The sequence below is a fragment of the Chiloscyllium plagiosum genome, unplaced genomic scaffold (genome assembly GCF_037043375.1).
Source record: "Chiloscyllium plagiosum isolate Xiang-an unplaced genomic scaffold, Cpla_swu_hap1 HiC_scaffold_39, whole genome shotgun sequence".
In the NCBI taxonomy this organism is placed as follows: domain Eukaryota; kingdom Metazoa; phylum Chordata; class Chondrichthyes; order Orectolobiformes; family Hemiscylliidae; genus Chiloscyllium; species Chiloscyllium plagiosum.
Genome location: NW_028270177.1, coordinates 34,149,656 through 34,169,215, shown reverse-complemented (window position 1 = coordinate 34,169,215; position 19,560 = coordinate 34,149,656). Strand labels below are relative to the sequence as shown.

At 42.9% G+C, this 19,560-nt stretch overlaps 1 protein-coding gene across 2 annotated transcripts in view; it reads right to left on the bottom strand.

Moving 5' to 3' along the window:
* The window catches only part of adamtsl3 (ADAMTS like 3), a 669,182-nt gene that overhangs the window by 30,660 nt on the left and 618,962 nt on the right, over positions 1-19,560 (bottom strand). For both annotated transcript variants that reach the window (XM_043677600.2, XM_043677602.2), the window contains 4 exons: positions 9,095-9,223; positions 5,497-5,679; positions 2,396-2,515; positions 1,412-1,624 (listed from right to left, as the gene is read on the bottom strand). In XM_043677600.2, coding sequence (XP_043533535.2) covers positions 1,412-1,624; positions 2,396-2,515; positions 5,497-5,679; positions 9,095-9,223 — 645 coding nt within the window. The remainder of the gene's footprint in view (positions 1-1,411; positions 1,625-2,395; positions 2,516-5,496; positions 5,680-9,094; positions 9,224-19,560) is intronic.

The window sequence follows — 19,560 nt, the reverse complement described above, 5'->3', positions numbered from 1 at the left end:
GATCTGGTTTTGTAAGTAACCATTAAATGAACAGCATTGAAGTGTCTAGTACTAATGGACATGCAGTTAAGGTAAGGGGGGAGCATTCAAAGAAAATGTAAGAGGCAAGCTTTTTACACAGAGTGATAGGTGTCTGGAATACACAACTCAGGATAGTGGGGAAGGCAACTTTGATAGGGGCGTTTAAGGGACTTTTAGACAAGCACATGAATAAGCAAGGAACGGAGGGATATAGACCATGGGCAGGCAGAAGGATTCAGTTTAATTTGGTATCATGTTTGGCAGAATATCATGGGCCAAAGTTTATCGTGTACTGTCCTAAGTCTATATTCTATTATGGAACAGTTCTGACAGTTAGAGTAGTTTATTTTATGGATTTTCCTTTACATTTAACCGTACTGACATTCACATTTTTATGTCTTAGCTTACCTCTGATTTTATATTTTCCTTGATCAGCAGTTTAACCTTTGGATCATTACAAAAGATGGCTATCTGTTCCCTTATTTCAACTGCCTTAATGTAGTTAGCTCTAGGGGTTGTTGGGAGAGATGTGCAACAAAATCTTACTGTCAACGTTTGGCTGAGCTTTAAACTCTATTAGTGGATTCAACTCAGCAGGAATTGCTAAACGAACTGTCAAGAAAATCGTGAACGATTTTACACAGGTTTGATGAAGTTTAGAAAATTATATTTTTGAAGAGGTTTTTTGGTGGCTGTTTTTGCATCACAAAGACCTGCCAATATTATTAGTAGCACATTCAGCCTATAGTGGATACCAATTGAATAATGACTGTACTGGGGGAACTGGGGATATGGATAGGGCATGAGGATACAAGGAGGAGATGGAGGGGGGGGTGAGGGTGGGATGACGGGTGAGGACCAGAATACAAGGCATTCGTGTACAGAACTGTGCTGATTTCCCAGTAAATTGTGGCAGGCCTTCTCACCTGCCTGCCTCAGCATTAGCTTGTATCCATTCGTACCATGGGATCCACACCATGTAAATAGCGTGTGCAGGAGTACCTGACAGGAGGCAGGATTGTGACACTGAGAACAGTCTGACTGACAATCCATGCACCATGGATGAAAATTTGGGCTAACATCTGTGGAACGCGTAGTGAATGGGAAATGCACAAAAAAAATGTAAACGCAAAAGGCTGACTAACAAAAAGTAGTCAAAAATTATAGATTGTCACTGGTGGACATAAGCAAAATAATATTGTAGCATAACTACATTGTATTACATGTAGTATCATTAACGAACGCTAGAAGAATCGATATATCAGGTTTGAATGCCTTCTTACATAGACTTCACCTTCATAATTCATAAAGTTTCACTTTGCTAACACAAATACTGTATTAGTTGATGAATGATAAATGGTACAAAAAAGTAAATGGATTCTTGGCTTACCTATGAAGCTCACATTCACTGAGGCAGAAAGCAACTGAGTATCATTGGATGCCAGACATTTGTACTGCCCTGCCAACCTCTTAAAGGCTGTGTTCACTTCAAGGACACGCCCCCGAGCCAACACTTTATATTCAAGTCCCAGGACTGAATGAATGGAATGATTCCCAAAATACCAGCTGATGATCATTTTGTGTTTAGCAGACACTGGACAACCTAGGAAACATATATGGAGGACTAACTTTAGACAAAAAACATATTTAGTACATCCAAAAATAGTGTGATGGTAATTCTCATGAAGGAAACTATAGCATTGTACCAAAAAGGACAAAAGAATCTTCTAACTATGAAATATTAATCTCTAATAATATTTAAATACTTAGCAATACAAGTAACATGAAAGTTAAGGTAATGAGATTGTGAATTACAAGTAATAAAGGAAAAGGTATTGTTAAAAATGGACACTACCCAGAGAAACCCTTGTAGAGATATCCCGGGGCTGAAATGATTGGTCTCCAATAACCTTAAGCATCTACTGCTCATTGAGGAATGACTCTAATCAATGCAAACTCTTCAAATTTTGTGATCAATTTGTAATGCCATACTCCGTCAAATGCTACCTTGGTGTTACTTCACACTTAGTGTTTAGCTAATTATCATTCAGCATCAACATGCAGTGGTGCTTAGCTATTTAAAACTAATCTATATCAGAATTGGTCCCAGTGTTACAAACGGTGAAATTTTTCCAGATATTTTCAGCCATTTATTTCCAGAGAGCTATATTGCTATAGAAGTGGTCACTTTAAGAACAGTATAAGTAGTAGACAGAAAGGCCAAATTAATTATTTCCACGTACTATTATGACAAATCTAATATTTCTAAGCCATTGAAAGAGGTTTAATTGTAGCCAAATATTACTGATTTATGTGCTTGAGAGAGAGAGTGAACGAGCAAAACTCACCTACACGGAATACATCACAGACTCACCTATACGGAATACATCTCCTTGTTTAACTGTAATTGGAGAGCCAGCTTGTGATGCCATTAAGACACGCTTCCTTTCTTTAAGTTGATGGTTTGCTATAAACGGAAGAGCAGTTCTTGGCTCTAAAGGAAAATGTTGAGAAAGAATCTGTTCAGAGCTTTTTATTTTTTGCCAAATTTAATCTGCAACTCTCACTCTTACCTCATGACAATTTCCACTTTTCGCATAGGTTTGTAAGAGCAATAATCTTTTGCATTGTTTATTCTCGACAACAGTTCCCTGATTGGCTCCTTGGAGGACCATATTAGCAAAAACAAAATCAAACTGTCCCATATACCTTTCTTGGCAACTTGGATGGAAGAACGGACTTTTGCAAACTAATTAATTTAGTAAGCCAGCTAAGAGTGGACATTGAACAAGGTGACATTAGCAAACTGAAACGTGCAGTTGAGTACTCAATGACAGCATCCAGGTTCCTTCCATTTTAGTTTTGCCATTCTGGTCTTTGTTAATTGCATGGGATATAAATGTGCAACACTCTCCGACAAGATATTCAATACAAAAAGTTAGTTCAGAATCATTTGGTCTAACAGAACAGCCTGTAGTTGAACTGTAAAAATACTGAGGCCAAACAAAAGCAAAACAAAAACTGCAGATGCTGCAAATTTAAAGTAACAATGGAAAATATTGGAGAAACTCGGCAGGTAGAGCAGCATCTGTGGAGTTAGAAACAGAATTGATGCTCTAAGTCAAACCTGACTCTTTCCTTAGATAATGAGGTCAATTTTCCTCGTTGCAGAAAATGGATTGTACTTGTCCAATTTCTAGACAAGTAGTGTTTAACGGATGAAGTCATTTTCTTGGCTTGGACATGCTCCCTTGCATAAGGCCTACAGCTGCAATCCTTTCTTACGGTAGGGTTTTACGTAGCAGCTATAAGGAAAATATGTACTTGTCTTTCACACTCTCCTGCAAGAAGGCCGTGCCCATGTAAGTTGCTACCTCTACCATAGACCTCACAGATCCATCAATCTGGGAGCAGGGTAGTTGTAGGTCAGAAGCTATCTTGTTTATGATGCCCTTGTGTCTGAATATGCAACTGGCAGAACCAGAGAGAACTGGAAAAGCTCATCATTAATTGCCTGGGAGAAGATGGTGATGAACTACCTTCTTGAATTGCTCTAGTCATTAGGGAGTAGGAATGTCTTCTCATTTTAATGAGAATCCAGATCTACACAACAGGGGATAGAATCAATATCACATGAATCTTATCTGATAATAATTATGCAGTTACAAATGTTACATTGTGAATTTAGTGATTTTTTTCAGGATCAGATAATCTAATTTTTTTTTTAATTCAAGCTGTCTCCTGGGTTTCTCATTTGTTCTGCACACAGAGTCTGTGGATAAATCAGCATGTTACTGCTTTGAGTGCCAGCTCTGCCACAAGTTTCTGCAAACTACATTTCATAACTGGTTATGGTTGTCTAAGATGATCCTTTGTTAAACTATATTCTTTTACTTCAAGGTAAAATGGAGTCTGTGATCGTATTGTCAGCTCTACCTGACAATACACTAATAGTTTTATTATTTAGTTTTTAAAAGGGATGTAGTGTTGCTGACTGAGCCAGCATTTATTGCTTATTCCCAATTGCATGGGAGGTGGTGGTGGTGGTCAACTGCCTTCTTCAACTGCAGCAATCCTTGGGGTATAGGGACACCACAGTGCTACTCGGAAGGGAGTCTTTACAGGAAACTGGACTGGCTGAGCCACATAAATACAACTGTCACACAAGCAGCTGAAGCTGGGAAGTCTGTGGTGAACTCACATCCTAATTCCCTAAAGTCTACCCACCACCAACAATGCTCAAGTCAGATTTGAAATACAACATCCTCCACTTGCCTAGATGAGTGCAGCTCCAGCAATGCTCAAAAAGCTCGATGCCATCCAGGTCAAAGCAACCCACTGGCTTGGCAACCAAACCACAATCTTCAACATCAACTCATTCTACCACTGACTTGCAGTAGCTGTAGTGCTTACCATCTACAAGATACACTGCAACAATACACCAATCACGCATTCTAATCCCACCTTTATTATCAAGAAGGACAAGAGCAGCAAATCAATGGGAACACCACCATCTGCAAGCTCACCACCAAGTCTCACACTGTCCTAGGAAACCAGGTCATCGTTCCTTCACAGTTGCTGGACCAAAGTCTTCTCTTACTAGCAGCACTGAGAGAGTATAGACACCATTTAGACTGCAGCTGTTAAAGAAACAGCTTAGCAGCAGCATCACAAGGGCAATTATCGATGGGAAATAAATATTGGTCTAGCCAGTGGCATCTACATCCCATGAAAAAAAAATGGAAACAAAAGTGGGTTGTTGCTGGGCAGAATGAAAGGGATATGAAATGCTTGATTTTACCTTCAATTAAAAGAACAAATAAAAATCTACAATTCTGTGGAGATATGTTGTAACATAAATGCAGAAAGGGATTTTCAGTTGTGTTGGGAAGGTAAGGGGGATATTTTTTCTGGAGTTTGTTTTTAATCTTACATGGGATATGTGCACCACTGACTAGGCAAACAGCTTTTGCCCATCCCTAATTATTCTTGGCTTGCTAGAGTATTTCAGAAGACATTTTTGCTCTGGATCTGGAGTGACATGTAACACATTACTGAACAGAGCATAGGATTTGAAGCACAAAGTGATACCTTGGATTTGCTGGCTCAGTGACATTGCTATAATACTACTAGCTCTCCCTCTAAATATGTTTTGTGTTTTCATTACTAAACAATGTTTAGTCAATGTGGATTTCAATGTCTTTTTCAGTAACAGTCTTAAAACATGAAATCTTAGTGTATGATCCTTCGAGTCCGTGATGTTTGGGGTATGCAGACCTCTTTGTAAAGGTTATTGGTCTCTGAGGGCATCACTGCACTCTGGCTATAGTGAAGCATGTATGACTAGCATGGGGACAACTTCCCTTTCCCCTTTGGTCTAGTGATAATGGATACTCACTGATAATTGTTATGTAATAAATACTGCTCCTTGTAAACCATGCCACCCTGTGATAAATGACAGCATACAAGACCTACCAGCTAGTTTCAGAAACGTGGATGCAGTGGCTTGTCCAATTTCATTTGTGGCAATGCAATCATAAGTTCCACGATTTGCAAGTGTCACATTCTTCAGCACCAGAGAGCCATTCTGAAGGAGAACAGAATTGCCACCCAACAAGCCACCCCTCATTCGCCATATAACCTTTGGTTCAGGCATACCTGTTGGAAAAGGAACACATCATTGATCTGCTAAGTAATCTCAATGCTGCCATGTAACATTTATTGGCCTGAAACATTGGCTGGAATTTAATGTCAGCCCTCAACCTCTGGAGGTGGGTTTGCAGGAAGTGGATGCATTGCTTTGGGGAGAGGGTAAGGTGGGGATCTTCACACCACCACCTGATTAAGTCTAGGGTCAGAATGCTGTTTAGCCATCAATCATGGTCCTTCAGAGGGCAATTAGGGGCCACATGGCACTTCCACTGGCATTTTAATATGCAGGCAGACGGAGGGAATTTGCCAAGCAGGAAGGGTGGGGGGGGGGGGGGGGGGTCACGGTTGAAGGGAGGGGATGTTTGCCAGGCTGTTGAAAGTGCTCCATGGAGGGACTCACCAGCAGGAAATGGAAAGGGTGAATACAAGAAAAGCCACATCTCTGCTCTTACCTTCGAACACCCTTCACTCCTGTTACCCCTTCCATCTGACCCATATTCAACTTAACCTGAGATCCCTTGTTAACCCTGGGCTTCTGGAGGTGCATTACCAACAACAGCCACCACACCCAGTGGCACTGTAATAAGCAGCTGCCAACTTCTGTCTGCTCTGTCGTGTTTTTTGGGTGGATGGGAGTGGTATTGTGGGGTGGGGTTTCTGCCCCGACACTGCTCAGTCAACTGCCTGATGGTGGGTTTTTGGAAGAGACAACACTGGATTCCATCTGCTGGCTCAGACTCTGTCGCAAAACTTGAACTCTGCTCGTTAACTTGGTTTCTCTCTCCACAAGTGCAGCGTGACTTTCCAGCATTGTCTGTTTTACTTTACATAAGATTCATATTTACAAACATATGCATCAAATTTGGCACTATCATTCACATATCACATTAACAGAATGGATTATGGCATAAATTCAATTCTCTTTCCCCAACGGGCTTGGAATATTATTCAAAGCATTAAATCATAACCATATTATTTCTAACGGTGATATTAGCAGTCTATGTCTTCATGATAATTATAGGCAGACTAATGCTAATCAAACATGTTAAGCATCAAAAGCCTTGTAATTATATAGTGTTTTTCACAACTTTGGGATGTCACAAAGGGAGTACATTTGAAATGTAGCCAATATTATAATCTGGGTTAATCATGAATTTTACAGATATGATAGAGTACATCATAATCATAAGGGATTTTAGAAAAAGAAATTAATAGACATCTGTCAATCTGGGAGAAGATGGTGCATGGGGTGTATGTCACTTTGAGATTTAACATAATTGTTGGGACAGTAGAGGTTATAGAGTCATAGAGATGTACAGCATGGAAACGGACCCTACGGTCCTATCCGTCCATGCCGACCAGATATCCCAACCCAATCTAGTCCCACCTGCCAGCATCCGGCCCATATCCCTCCAAACCCTTCCTATTCATATACCTATCCAAATGCCTCTTAAATGTTGCAATTGTACCAGCCTCCACCACTTCCTCTGGCAGTTCATTCCATACATGTACCACCCTTTGCGTGAAAAAGTTGCCCCTTAGGTCTCTTTTATATCTTTCCCCTCTTACCCTAAACCTATGTCCTCTAGTTCTGGACTCCCCCACCCCAGGGAAAAGACTTTGTCTATTTATCCTATCCATGCCCCTCATAATTTTGTAAACCTCTATAAGGTCACCCCTTAGCCTCCGACACTCCAGGGAAAATAGCCCCAGCCTGTTCAGCCTCTCCCTGTAGCTCAAATCCTCCAACCCTGGCAACATCCTTGTAAATCTTTTCTGAACCCTTTCAAGTTTCACAACATCTTTCCGATAGGAAGGAGACCAGAATTGCACGCAATATTCCAACAGCGGCCTAACCAATGTCCTGTACAGCCGCAACATGACCTCCCAACTCCTGTACTCAATACTCTGACCAATAAAGGAAAGCATACCAAACGCCTTCTTCACTATCCTATCTACCTGTGACTCCACTTTCAAGGAGCTATGAACCTGCACTCCAAGGTGTCTTTGTTCAGCAACTCTCCCTAGGACCTTACATTAAGTGTATAAGTCCTGCTAAGATTTGCTTTCCCAAAATGCAGCACCTCGCATTTATCTGAATTAAACTCCATCTGCCACTTCTCAGCCCATTGGCCCAGATCTTGTTGTAATCTGGAGGTAACCCTCTTCGCTGTCCACTACACCTCCAATTTTGGTGTGATCTGCAAACTTACTAACTGTACCTCTTATGCTCACATCCAAATCATTTATATAAATGACAAAAAGTAGTGGACCCAGCACCGATCCTTATGGCACTCCACTAGTCACAGGCCTCCAGTCTGAAAAACAACCCTCCACCACCACCCTCTGTCTTCTACCTTTGAGCCAGTTTTGTATCCAAATGGCTAGTTCTCCCTGTATTCCATGAGGTCTAACCTTGCTAACCTTGTCGAACGCCTTACTGAAGTCCATATAGATCACACCTACTGCTCTGCCTTCATCAATCTTCTTTGTTACTTTTTCAAAACACTCAATCAAATTTGTGAGACATGATTCCCCATGCACAAAGCCATGTTGACTATCCCGAATCAGTCCTTGCCTTTCCAAATACATGTACATCCTGTCCCTCAGGTTCCCTCCAACAACTTGCCCACCACAGAGGTTGATTCATGAGTGGCTGTCCCTCCCTTAGCTAACCCAGATGATTAACATTGGCTGAGATAGACTGTTATTTTTCCCTTTCTCCATCCCATCAGCTAGTTATTTATTTTGCCCTTGGCTTTTCCCATGCCCTTTCTGAGCACTTGCTTCCAAGCACTCTGGTCAGCAGTGAGAATTTACTATTCATCAACTCTCACTCTGGTCAATGTGAGCTCTTGCTTGCTTATAGAGGTGAGTCATCCTGATATGATAGACGTAAGTGACCCGTGGGTCTTATGTGCTCACTGTGGAGCATTATCCAGCCAATGGAGTTATCACTGACTCAAGAGGGTAAATGTGCTGGGCATCCTGCACACAGGCTAATCTTCTTGAGTGGTACTCGGTCTCGAAGGGAGATCCTCAATATTCATCTCAGGCAGCACAGGTGAAACAAAATGAAACAAAACAATTTCCATTGGTTGGTGAATCAATAACTAAAGGGAATAAGTTAAAATCAACCTCAGAATAACTCTTGTAAGGCAGAATTAATCTTCCTCAAAGGATTGTCAGGGAGAGAGAGCCCTCTCACTTGGGGAGACCACATTCATAACAGTTGCTTAAAGTATAGTGGTTTAATATTTGAGGATTTTGTTTTACATAATGCTGGAATGGTGAAGGATGAATTAGCTGCTTTAGTGAGTTGGCACAAGGTTTAATAGTTTTCCCTCTGAGCTGTAAAAGGTTTTCAATAACTGAAACATATAATGCAATGACCGCCAATAATCCCATCTGTCTCACTCACCTACAACGGGACAAGTAATGGTGATCGTTGCCCCAAGTCTGACAAATAAAGCACTCCCGACAACTGCAGTTAGATGCCATGTTGCAAGATTTGTGACATTTTTGCTCGAAGATCCAATAACTGGGGCTTCTGGTAACACATCAAAGAAACATAACCTTGTGAAAACAACAAAGCTGAAGCATTATAATAAGTAAAGACCGTGAATATTCCCTAAATTATACATACGGCTGAATTTAATGCAACGCTTGGTAACCATGGAAGTCAGGCCCTGTAATTAGATTTCCCTGCAGAAGGAATGATTTGGGATTCTGGCCATTGGTAGAGGGCTATCAATTGAGCTCTTTAATAACATCCATTTCACCTGAGCCCACCACCATTCAGTCATCTCTTAGGGAGCTGCATGGGTCTCTTTAGCACTCTTAGAGTATTTCTCTTCTCATTTGGGCTTCCTCACATCTTAGACACTCTGCGCCAATTGAGGGACCTGGCTTCAGGGAGGGAAGGCAGTTGCTGAACGACCTCCTCCTTCTCCTTACTTGTTCCTTCATCAAATGACACCTCCTTCCACCTTCACTCTCCTGTGGTCTGGAATTGCTCTATGATTCCCTGAGCTGTGGCACAGATGGGTAGAGAGATACCAGCAGACCAGGTGTGTGCAGAGGTACCAGCAGACACTGCTCTCGCTGGTGCGAGTGGCATGAGAATGCACAGCTTTTGAGTGGCCAATAGCTATTGGTAGCCAGGATTTATACCACCAAGTCCTCAATCACAGATAGCTGCCAATGAAATGGCGGAAGGATCTCCTCAGTGGAACTGATGGGATGGCCCTGCCGGTCCAATCCCAGTCGGAATGTGGCAAGTTCAAACTTACCTAGGCTGAGTTAACTAAAAGCAGAAGGACAGGGAGGGCAAACCTTTGCAGGACACTGGAATACTTTAAATTGCCTGGCTCTGCAGTTAAGGGTGGCCATTTGGAGAAAAATGAACCTATTTAGGAACACACAAAAAGGCTGCTACTTCAAAATGCCCATTCCTGCATTACGTTCCGAGACACTGAAGTATCACCAACAAGATGCATTTATACAGTGTCTTTAACATGATAAAACTGCCCAGGCACTTATTAATACAGAGAGTTGGTTTAGGACACCAACTGGGAGTCACATCAATGTGATGAATTGCTCTGGACAAAGTAAATTACTTTGGTGGCATGGTGGATCAGTGGTTAGCACTACTGCCTCATAATGCCAGGGACCTGGGTTCAATTCTCCCCTCGGGTGACTGTCTGCGTGGAGTTTGCATTCTCCCGTGTCCGCGTCGGTTTCTGCCAGGTGAACTGGTTTCCTCACTCAGTACTGGGATGTGCAGGCCAAGTGGATGAGCCATGGGAAATACAGGGTTACAGGGATACGGTAGGAGGGGTAAGTCTGGGTGGAATGTGCTTTGAAGGATGGCATGGACTCAATGCGCTGAATGGCCTGCTTCTAAACTATGGGGATTCTATAATTCAATGAAGTAAGTCGAAAGAAAATATTCCCACTTCAAAGAATTGCCAACATGAAAGCATTGATTTAAAGTAATGAGTAAAAGATATAAAAGTGATAGGAGATAAAACAATGATGAGTGGTTAGAGTTGGGTATGCACTGTCGGAGAATGTGGTGGAGGCAGGTTCAATCCAGGTACCAAAAGGGAATTATATGATTTGAAGAGGGGAGTAGGCAGGCGGATGAGATACTCATTTGGCCAGCCAGAGACCACAGACTGATCAACCACTTTCTGCACTGTAACAATTGTGTGATTTAGTTAGTGAGCCGGTTTGATTCATTTTCTGGCGGAATGTGGATACTTTGCCACATACTGGGACTATCTGTTTGGCAAAACATGAAAATTCATCACAGACTGAGTCACCAGGAGTTATTGGTGATATTCTTGTAGTTACAATGGAACGAGGCATTCCAAAATACTGAACTTTTATATTTATTTTTTCACTTAATATTAGGAAGGACTATAATGTTAATTTTTAATTTTATTTCTTTAGCTTTCTACTTATACTAAGAACAACAGCAATGCTTTACTTTTAACTTTGTTTCTCTATTATTATTTGTACCTAAGCTTTGGACCGAAGTATCTTCTGACCTAAGATGGCACCATGTGTGGCAATACTGTACACTTTTCACCGTACTCCTGTACTTGAATACATGGTGACCATAAAACTTAAATCAAATCAAATAAATCAAGAAATCAAAATACCAGCTTCATGCTCTGACCTTGACTGACAGAAAGAACACTCAGGGGAGCTTGCAAATACTAACACACCAGGCCGGATAGACTTTACAAAAAGTCCTTTCTTCACATTCCAAGCTTTTCTTATTACTAAATAAGAACTGAAAACTCTGATTTCTCTCCACAGATGCTGCAGACCTGCTGAGCTTTTCCAGCAATTTCCGTTTTGTTTCTTTATTATGACTGGCTTTAAAGAAAAAGTTGGTGAATTTGCACGCCCTATCCGTCATGGTGGAGACTTAAATGATCCTCACAAAAATTCAGGCAAAAGCAAAACACTGCAAATGCTGGAAATCTGAAACCAAAGCAGAACATTTCCAATTCCCCCGAAGTAGTCCAGCTCCAAGCAGAAAGCAGAAAGACCAAATATGCTGGTAACGTTTATCAGGTCAGGCAGAATTTGTGGAAAGATGGAAAAACTGTGAACTAAACAAAATATTAATTCTGTTTCACTTTACATAGGCGCTGCTTAGTTTCCTGTGTGTTTGCAGCATTTTCTTTTATATCAGCCAACCTTGTAATGTTTTAACACAGGGAGAAAGTGAGGACTGCAGATGCTGGGGATCAGAGCTTAAAAATGTGTTGCTGGAAAAGTGCAGCAGGTCAGGCAGCATCAAAGGAGAAGGAGAACGTCAATTCTCCTGCTCCTTAAATGTTTTTGACACAGTCCACTTGTGAATTTTGAAATTAAATCGTGTGCAAATTGACGTGCTCTTGGACTAAGCCAGTCAGAGCGAAGGTGATTTTGCCAAAGGGAGGCTGAGACAGAGTGAGTAAGTGGAAGTTTGAGACAAAGGACGAATTTGGGGCAGAGGAAGAAAGAGATGCCTAATTAACGTTTACTGACAAAAATAAAGTCTCCTGCGGAAGAGATGAAAGATGAAATAAGGTGCAATTGAGAAGCCTACCTGCACTGAGTCCAACAGCAGCATGATGTCACGAGTGCAGGGAAAGCAGCTGATCGGTGTTAAACCCTACTTTGGGAATCAGAGGGAGCAGCAGGTGCTGAGTTCAAAACCAAATGAAAATGAAAGAGTCCACAAGGAAATGAAGTTCATTGATTGGTAAGAAACTGCTGTTAAGGATTGTCTACAAATTGCTATAATTTAGAAGGGCATTCATTTTTAAACAGTAGCTGTACTTGGATTAAACTGAGGAAGCTAGGGCTAACAAAATAAGTAGTAAAAGTAGCATAAGGGATGTTAAGCTAAAGCAAGGACTTTGCACTACAGTTGGACTGTTCAGAGTGAAGCAAGATTCACCCGTAATTCATATTCTTTCAAGGTGCAGTGATAGGAATGCGGTCAGCCAGGTGGATACCACAGAACATGAGTTCCCTGGTTAGGGTTGTCCAGTTGCAGCTTCTAGCTGGGTGGACACACTCCAGAGCATCTGTTATGCTGACATTATTGTTGACAGCATATTCTGTGAGACAGTTACATTGCATGGAAGGACTATACAGGCAGAAAAGGATGGGTGACCACCAGGCAGTGAAGAGGAAGGCAGATAGCGCAGGCTGTGGCTGTGGCCATCTCCAAACAATTTTGGGTACTACTGGGAACAGTACAGAAGTCAAGTCCCTGGCACCATAAATGGATGTGGTGCACACAAAGGCAGGCAGATGAATAGCAGCACTATAGTGATAGGGGATTCAATAGTAAAGAGAATAGTCTGGACCTCTGCAGGGACAAATCGGGAAATGTCACTAAAAGGGTTGGCAATGGCTTGGCACTGGTCAACATTTCAAGAATATGTGCATGAATTACAATAATTGTTCATTCCTGACTGGCCCAAAGACACCTCAACCAGTGCTTATAAAGGAAATATAAGACAGTATTAGACCCAAAAAGGAGACATATAAAATCACCAGAAAAAGCTGAGGATAGGAAGCAGATTAGAATTCAGCAAAACAGATAAAAAGCTTGGTCATAAGGGAGAAAATAGAGTATGAGAGTAAAATTGCAGTCAATGTGAGAATAACTGTCAAAGCTTCCATAAATATGTGAAGAGTAAAATGTGGGTGCTTACAATCAGAAAGCAGGGAAATCACAATGTGGAAGAAAGATGTAACAGAAGTATTGAACACACACGTTGGTTCTCCTCAAATGTGAGCAAAACTAACCTCCCAGAAATGTTCTAGAACCAAGGGTCCAGTGAGTTGGAGGAATTGAAAGTAATCAGTATCAGTAAGATCTGGGATTAGCCCCAAATTCTTTTCCACAGTGTGTAACATTTCCAACGCCAATACCCCTTTCTTCATTCAAGTGGAACACTCGCAAGTTGAAGCCAGTGTTTGTCTGTATCCCTCTGCCTGTTTCATAACTGTGCATGTCATATATTTGCATTGGTCTTTTGACAACCAAAGGGTCAAAAAATTGTTTCGGGGTGGGAGCCAGGGATGTGAAGTTCAGACGAAGATTTCACTGTATGGTAGAGCAGGCTTAAAGGGCCAAATGGCCTACTCCTGATCCTAATATGAATGTCGGCATATCAGGATTTAGATTATGGACTTTTTTCCATTGTGATTGTGGGAAAAACTCTAAATGCTAATGAGTTTTGTTGAGTCCTCCTGTAGACAATAAATTAGATTGCGTCAGTTGGCAAGATTCCTGGTCCTATTATCCATCATCATAAGTGACATAAGATTACAATTTATTGCAGTTAATAATCCGCAGTGGGAGAACAGTTTTCTGCTATGATTGCTATCACAAACCATGCTCAAACTTTAAGCCAAGATTACGTACAGTTGTATATATAGAGCACTGCAAATATAACTGTATGCATTCTTTCCATCAACAAGACAGCTTGTTTCATCCTCAATAACAATCCCACTCTTACTGGAACACTTCTCCACGGCTTTGCTGCTATATTATTCCAATCTTCCACCTGATGGAATCCTGCGGCCTGTATTGTGTGAATTGCATCCTTTCCAACACTAAGTCTCATTTCCCCATATTAAATGTTTGCACCCTGGTCTTTACTGTAACTTGATAAGTGTCAGTATGTCTGGACATTTAATGAAGAAATACCTCCAAGAATAAATGATTCCAAAAATAATTGAACGTTGTCCCTTTCAGTTCTTATATGGGTGCATTGGAAGCTACTGGTGTTTAGTTTGTTCTTGATAATCTTCACTGACTTCCTGCCTGCCCATACATCAATTTCACATCTTTGGGGGGGCACGGTGGCTCAGTGGTTAGCTCTGCTGCCTCACAGCATCAGGGTTCGATTCCAGCCTCGAACAACTCTCTGTGGGGAGTTTGCATGAGTTTCCTCCAGGTGCTCTGGTTTCCTCCCACAGTCCAAAGATGCACAGGTTAGGATGGATTGGCCATGCTAAATCACCCATAATGTCCGGGGATGTGCAGGCTAGGTGGGTTAACAGGGTTACAGAGATGGGAGTCTGGTTGGGATGCTCTTTGGATGGTCGGTGAGACTCGATGGGCCGAATGGCCTACTTCACTCTGTAGGGATTCTAATGATTATCCTCATCTACAACTCTCTTCCTCATTTTGTCTCACCTGGATTCTGTAAACGTATTCAGGCCTATGTTACTCTTCTCTGATTCAGGCCTTCTTTGCATCTCTAAGAACTTTACACTCTCTGTGGAGGTGGAGAGCTGATAGGAGGGGTATCAAATTGGGCTAACCCCAGCTTTAAGAAAGCTTCCCCTCACACTGCTGGGAGTCACCCTCGTGCCATGCAAGGTAGTACTAACTGCCCAGTAAAACCTAGGGGTAGCCTTGGAGCTAGGCTAGAGGCAGTGACTCATCTTTGGGTTCAATACCCTGTGACCAGAAATTCCAGACCAAAGTGCTGAATGTCACTTCACATTTAGCCACACTGTATTGCATCTGCTATGGTTCTGGCCATCCTGAATCACCTTGAAGTCCACCCTCGTCTTGTCAATCCAGGCTGCCGGAACCTCTCACAGGACAAACATGCCTAACTCTGGAGACACAAAAAAAAAATCCAAAGACTGCGGATGCTGGAAATCAGAAACCAAAACAGAAATTATTGGAAAAACTCAGCAGCTCTGGCGGTATCTGTGGAGAGAAAGCAGAGTTAACATTTTGGGTCCAGCGACCCTTTTTCAGAACTGATTGGGGCTGGGAAAAGGTAGGTATACATGCTGAAGGTGAGGTGTGGGGGCAGATGCAGAATGAGTAAACAAGTTGGAGATGGAGCCCAGAGAGATAGTTGGACAAACAAAGGAATGGGTAAAGCTTAGCCTGGGAGAATCAATAGCTGCTAATATGGACAAATAGTAGCTGACAATGGGATGGTTGTGGTAGCGCCCCATGTGATGACAAGGCCCAGTGTGGGGGTTGGGGTAAGGACATGGGAGAAGGTGTCTCAAGCCCTAAAGGTGTTGAACTTGATATTGAGTCTAGAAGGCTGTAGAGCTCCCAAGTGAAAAATGAGGAGCTGTTCTTCCAGTTTGTTCTGAGATTCACTGGATCACCGCAGCACACCTGAGACAGAGATGTTGGCCAGGGAACTCAGTGGTGTGCTGAAGTGACAGGCAACAGGAAGCTCAGGATCTTTTTGTTGAACAAAATGTAGATGTTCTGCAGAGCGATCACTCAGTCTGCGCTTCATCTCTCCAGCATAGGGATGACCACATTGCGAGCAGCGGATACAGGAGACTAGATTAAGCGAAATGCAGGTAAATTGCTGCTTCACCTGGAAGGTGTGTGTGGGGCCTTAGATGGTGAGGAGGGAGGAAGTGAATGGGCGGGTGTTACATCTTCTGTGATTGCATGGGAAGATGTTGCAAGTGGAGGAGAAGTGGACCAGGGTGTCCCAGAGGAAATGGTCCGTACGGAAGGCTGACAAGGGAGGGGAGGGGAATATATGCTTAGGGGTGGCATTCCACTGGAGGTGGCTAAAATGGCAGCTTACAATCCTAGGGAGTGGCTGCTTGCGGGGTGGTAAGTGAGGACCAAGGAGACCCGAATATCACTGTGGGAGAAAAGAAATGGATGAAGGCTGAAGTGCAGGAGATGGGTTGGACATGGTTGAGAACTCTGTCAGCTACAATGATGAGGAATCCTTGGTTGAGGAAGATGGGGAACATATAGAAGCTGGCATTTGGAACAAAAGCAGCGGAGATGGAGAAACTGAGAGAATGAAGTCTTCACAGGAAATAGGATGCGGTAACTGTGGGCGTCAGTGGCTTTGTAGTGGATATTGGTGGCCAGCCTATCCCCAGAAATGGAAACAGTAATATCAAGGAAGGAAAGGGAAGAGTCAGACATGAAGGTGAAAGCAGGGTGGAAATTAGAAGTGCAATTGTTAAGTGTCTCCAATTCCAAACAAGAGAGGGAAGCAGCACCGATGACATCATCGATATACCAGAAAAGGAGCTGTGGGTGGGGGGTGGGTTAGAGTACGACTGGAACAAGGAGAGTTCCATGTACCCCACAAGGAGACAGGGCATCACTGGGACCCATGCAGGTGCCCATGGCCACATAAGAAGAAAGTAGGATGAGTTAAAGGAGAAGTTGTTCAAAGTGAGGATGAGCTTGGCCAGGTGGAGGAGGGAGGTGATGGTTCAGGCCTTTATTCCAGGAAGAAGCAGAGAGCCCTGAGACCACCCTGTTAGGGTGCAATCCCTTTACACGTCCACGGTAAAGAGGAGACAGCTGGAGCACTCAAACGGGAAATTCCAAAACTGATGTAAAGCATCACAAGAACTGTGGATGTAAGTGGGCAGGGACAGAACAGGAGAGAAAACAAAATGGAGTCAAGGTAGAAAATGATGAGTTCCGTGGGGCAGTATCAGGCAGAAACAATGGGTTTGCCTGGGCGGTCCTGTTTGTGGATTTTGGGAAGGAGCTGGAAATGTGTTGCTGGAAAAGCGCAGCAGGTCAGGCAGCATCCAGGGAACAGGAGAATCGACGTTTCGGGCATAAGCCCTTCTTCAGGATGTTCCCTGGATGCTGCCTGACCTGCTGCGCTTTTCCAGCAACACATTTCCAGCTCTGATCTCCAGCATCTGCAGACCTCACTTTCTCCTCAAAGATTTTGGGAAGGAGGTAGACACAGACTGCGTCAAGTTGTGGGATAGTGCGCTTGAAGGCAGTGGCGAGGGGAGAACACCAAATGAAATGAGACCAATGATTGTTGTGGACCAGCCAAATGTTGGTTTGCATTAGTCATTGGGGACTCCATAGTTAGGGAGACAGATAGGAGGTTCTGTGGGAACGAGAGAGACTCACAGTTGGTGTGTTGCCTCCCAGGTGCCAGGGTGTGTAATGTCTCTGATCGTGTCTTCGGCATCCTTGAGGGGGAGGGGGAGCAGCCCCAAGTCATGGCCCACATAGGCACCAACGACATAGGTAGGAAGAGAGATGGGAATTTAAGGCCGAAATTCAGGGAGCTAGGGAGAAAGTTTAGAGCTAGAACAAACAGAGTTGTTATCTCTGGTTTGTTGCCTGTACCACTTGCTAGCGAGGCAAGGAATAGGGAGAGAGAGGAGTTAAACATGTGACCACAGGGATGGTGCAGAAGGGAGGGTTTTAGTACCTGGATAATTGGAGCTCTTTCTGGGGTAGGTGGGACCTCTACAAACAGGATGGTCTTCACTTGAACCAGAGGGGTACCAATATCCTGGAGGGGAGTTTGCTAATGCTCTTTGGGAGGGTTTAAACTAATTCAGCAGGGGGATGGGAACCAAAATTGTAGTTCGAGTATACAGGAGGTTGAGTGTAGTGAGGTCAGAAATGAGGTTTTGAGGTTGCAATAGGTCTCCAGCAACCAAGAAGTTGATTTGAAGTGTGTCTACTTCAACGCCAGGAGCATCCGGAATAAGGTGGATGAACTTGCAGCATGGGTTGGTACCTGTGATTTTGATGTTGTGGCCATTTCAGAGACCTGGATAGAGCAGGGACAGGAATAGTTGTTGCAGGTTCCGGGATTTAGATGTTTCAGGAAGAACAGAGATGTTGGTAAAAGAGAGGGGGTGCCGGTGTGGCATTGTTAGTCAAGGACAGTATTATCATTGCAGAAAGGACATTTGAGGACCCATCTACTGAGGCAGTATGGGTTAAGATTAGAAGTAGGAAAGGAGATGTCACACTGTTGGCAGTTTTCTATAGGCCTCTGAATTATTCCAGAGATGTAGAGGAAAGGATAGCAAAGATGATTCTCGATAGGAGCGAGTGTGACAGGGTAGTTGTTATGGGGGACTTTAACTTCCCGATCTTGACTGGGAATACTATAGTTCAAGTACTTTAGATGGGTCAGTTTTTGTTCAATGCGTGTAGGAGGGTTTCCTTACACAGTATATAGACAGGCCAACAAGGGGCGAGGCCACATTAGGTTTGGATATGATGAGCACTTTGGTGATAGTGACCACAGTTTGGTTTTGTTCACTTTAGCGATGGAAAGGGATAGGTATAAACCACAGGGTAAGAGTTATAACTGGGGGAAAGGCAATTATGATGCGATTAGGCAAGATTTAGGATGGATAGGATGGGGAAGGAAACTGAAGGGTATGGGCACAATTGAAATGTGGAGCTTATTCAAGGAACAGCTACTGCGTGTCCTTGATAAGTATGTACCTGTCAGGAAGGGCGGAAGTGGTCGAGCGCGGGAGCTGTGGTTTACTAAGGAAGGTGAATCTCTTGTCAAGAGGAAGAAGGTGGCTTATGTTAGGATGAGATGTGAAGGCTCAGTTGGGGCGCTTGAGAGTTACAAGTTAGCCAGGAAAGATCTAAACAAAGAGCTATGAAGAGCCAGGAGGGGACATGAGAAGTCGTTGGCGGATAGGATCAAGGAAAACCCTAAGGCTTTCTATAGGTATATCAGGAATAAAAGAATGACAAGAGTAAGATTAGGGCCAATCAAGGATAGTAGTGGGAAGTTGTGCGTGGAGTTGGAAGAGATAGGGAAAGCGCTAAATGAATATTTTTCATTAGCATTCACATTAGAAAAAGACAATGTTGTTGAGGAGAATGTTGAGATATAGACAACTAGTCTAGATGGGATTGACATTCAAAAGGAGGAGTTGTTAGCAATTCTGTAAAGTGTGAAAATAGAAAGTCCCTGGGCCAGATGGGATTTATCCTAAGATTCTCTGGGAAGCCAGGGAGGAGATTGTAGAACCTTTGACTTTGATCTTTACTTCGTCATTGTCTACAGGAAGTGTGCCAGAAGACTGCAGGATAGCAAATGTTGT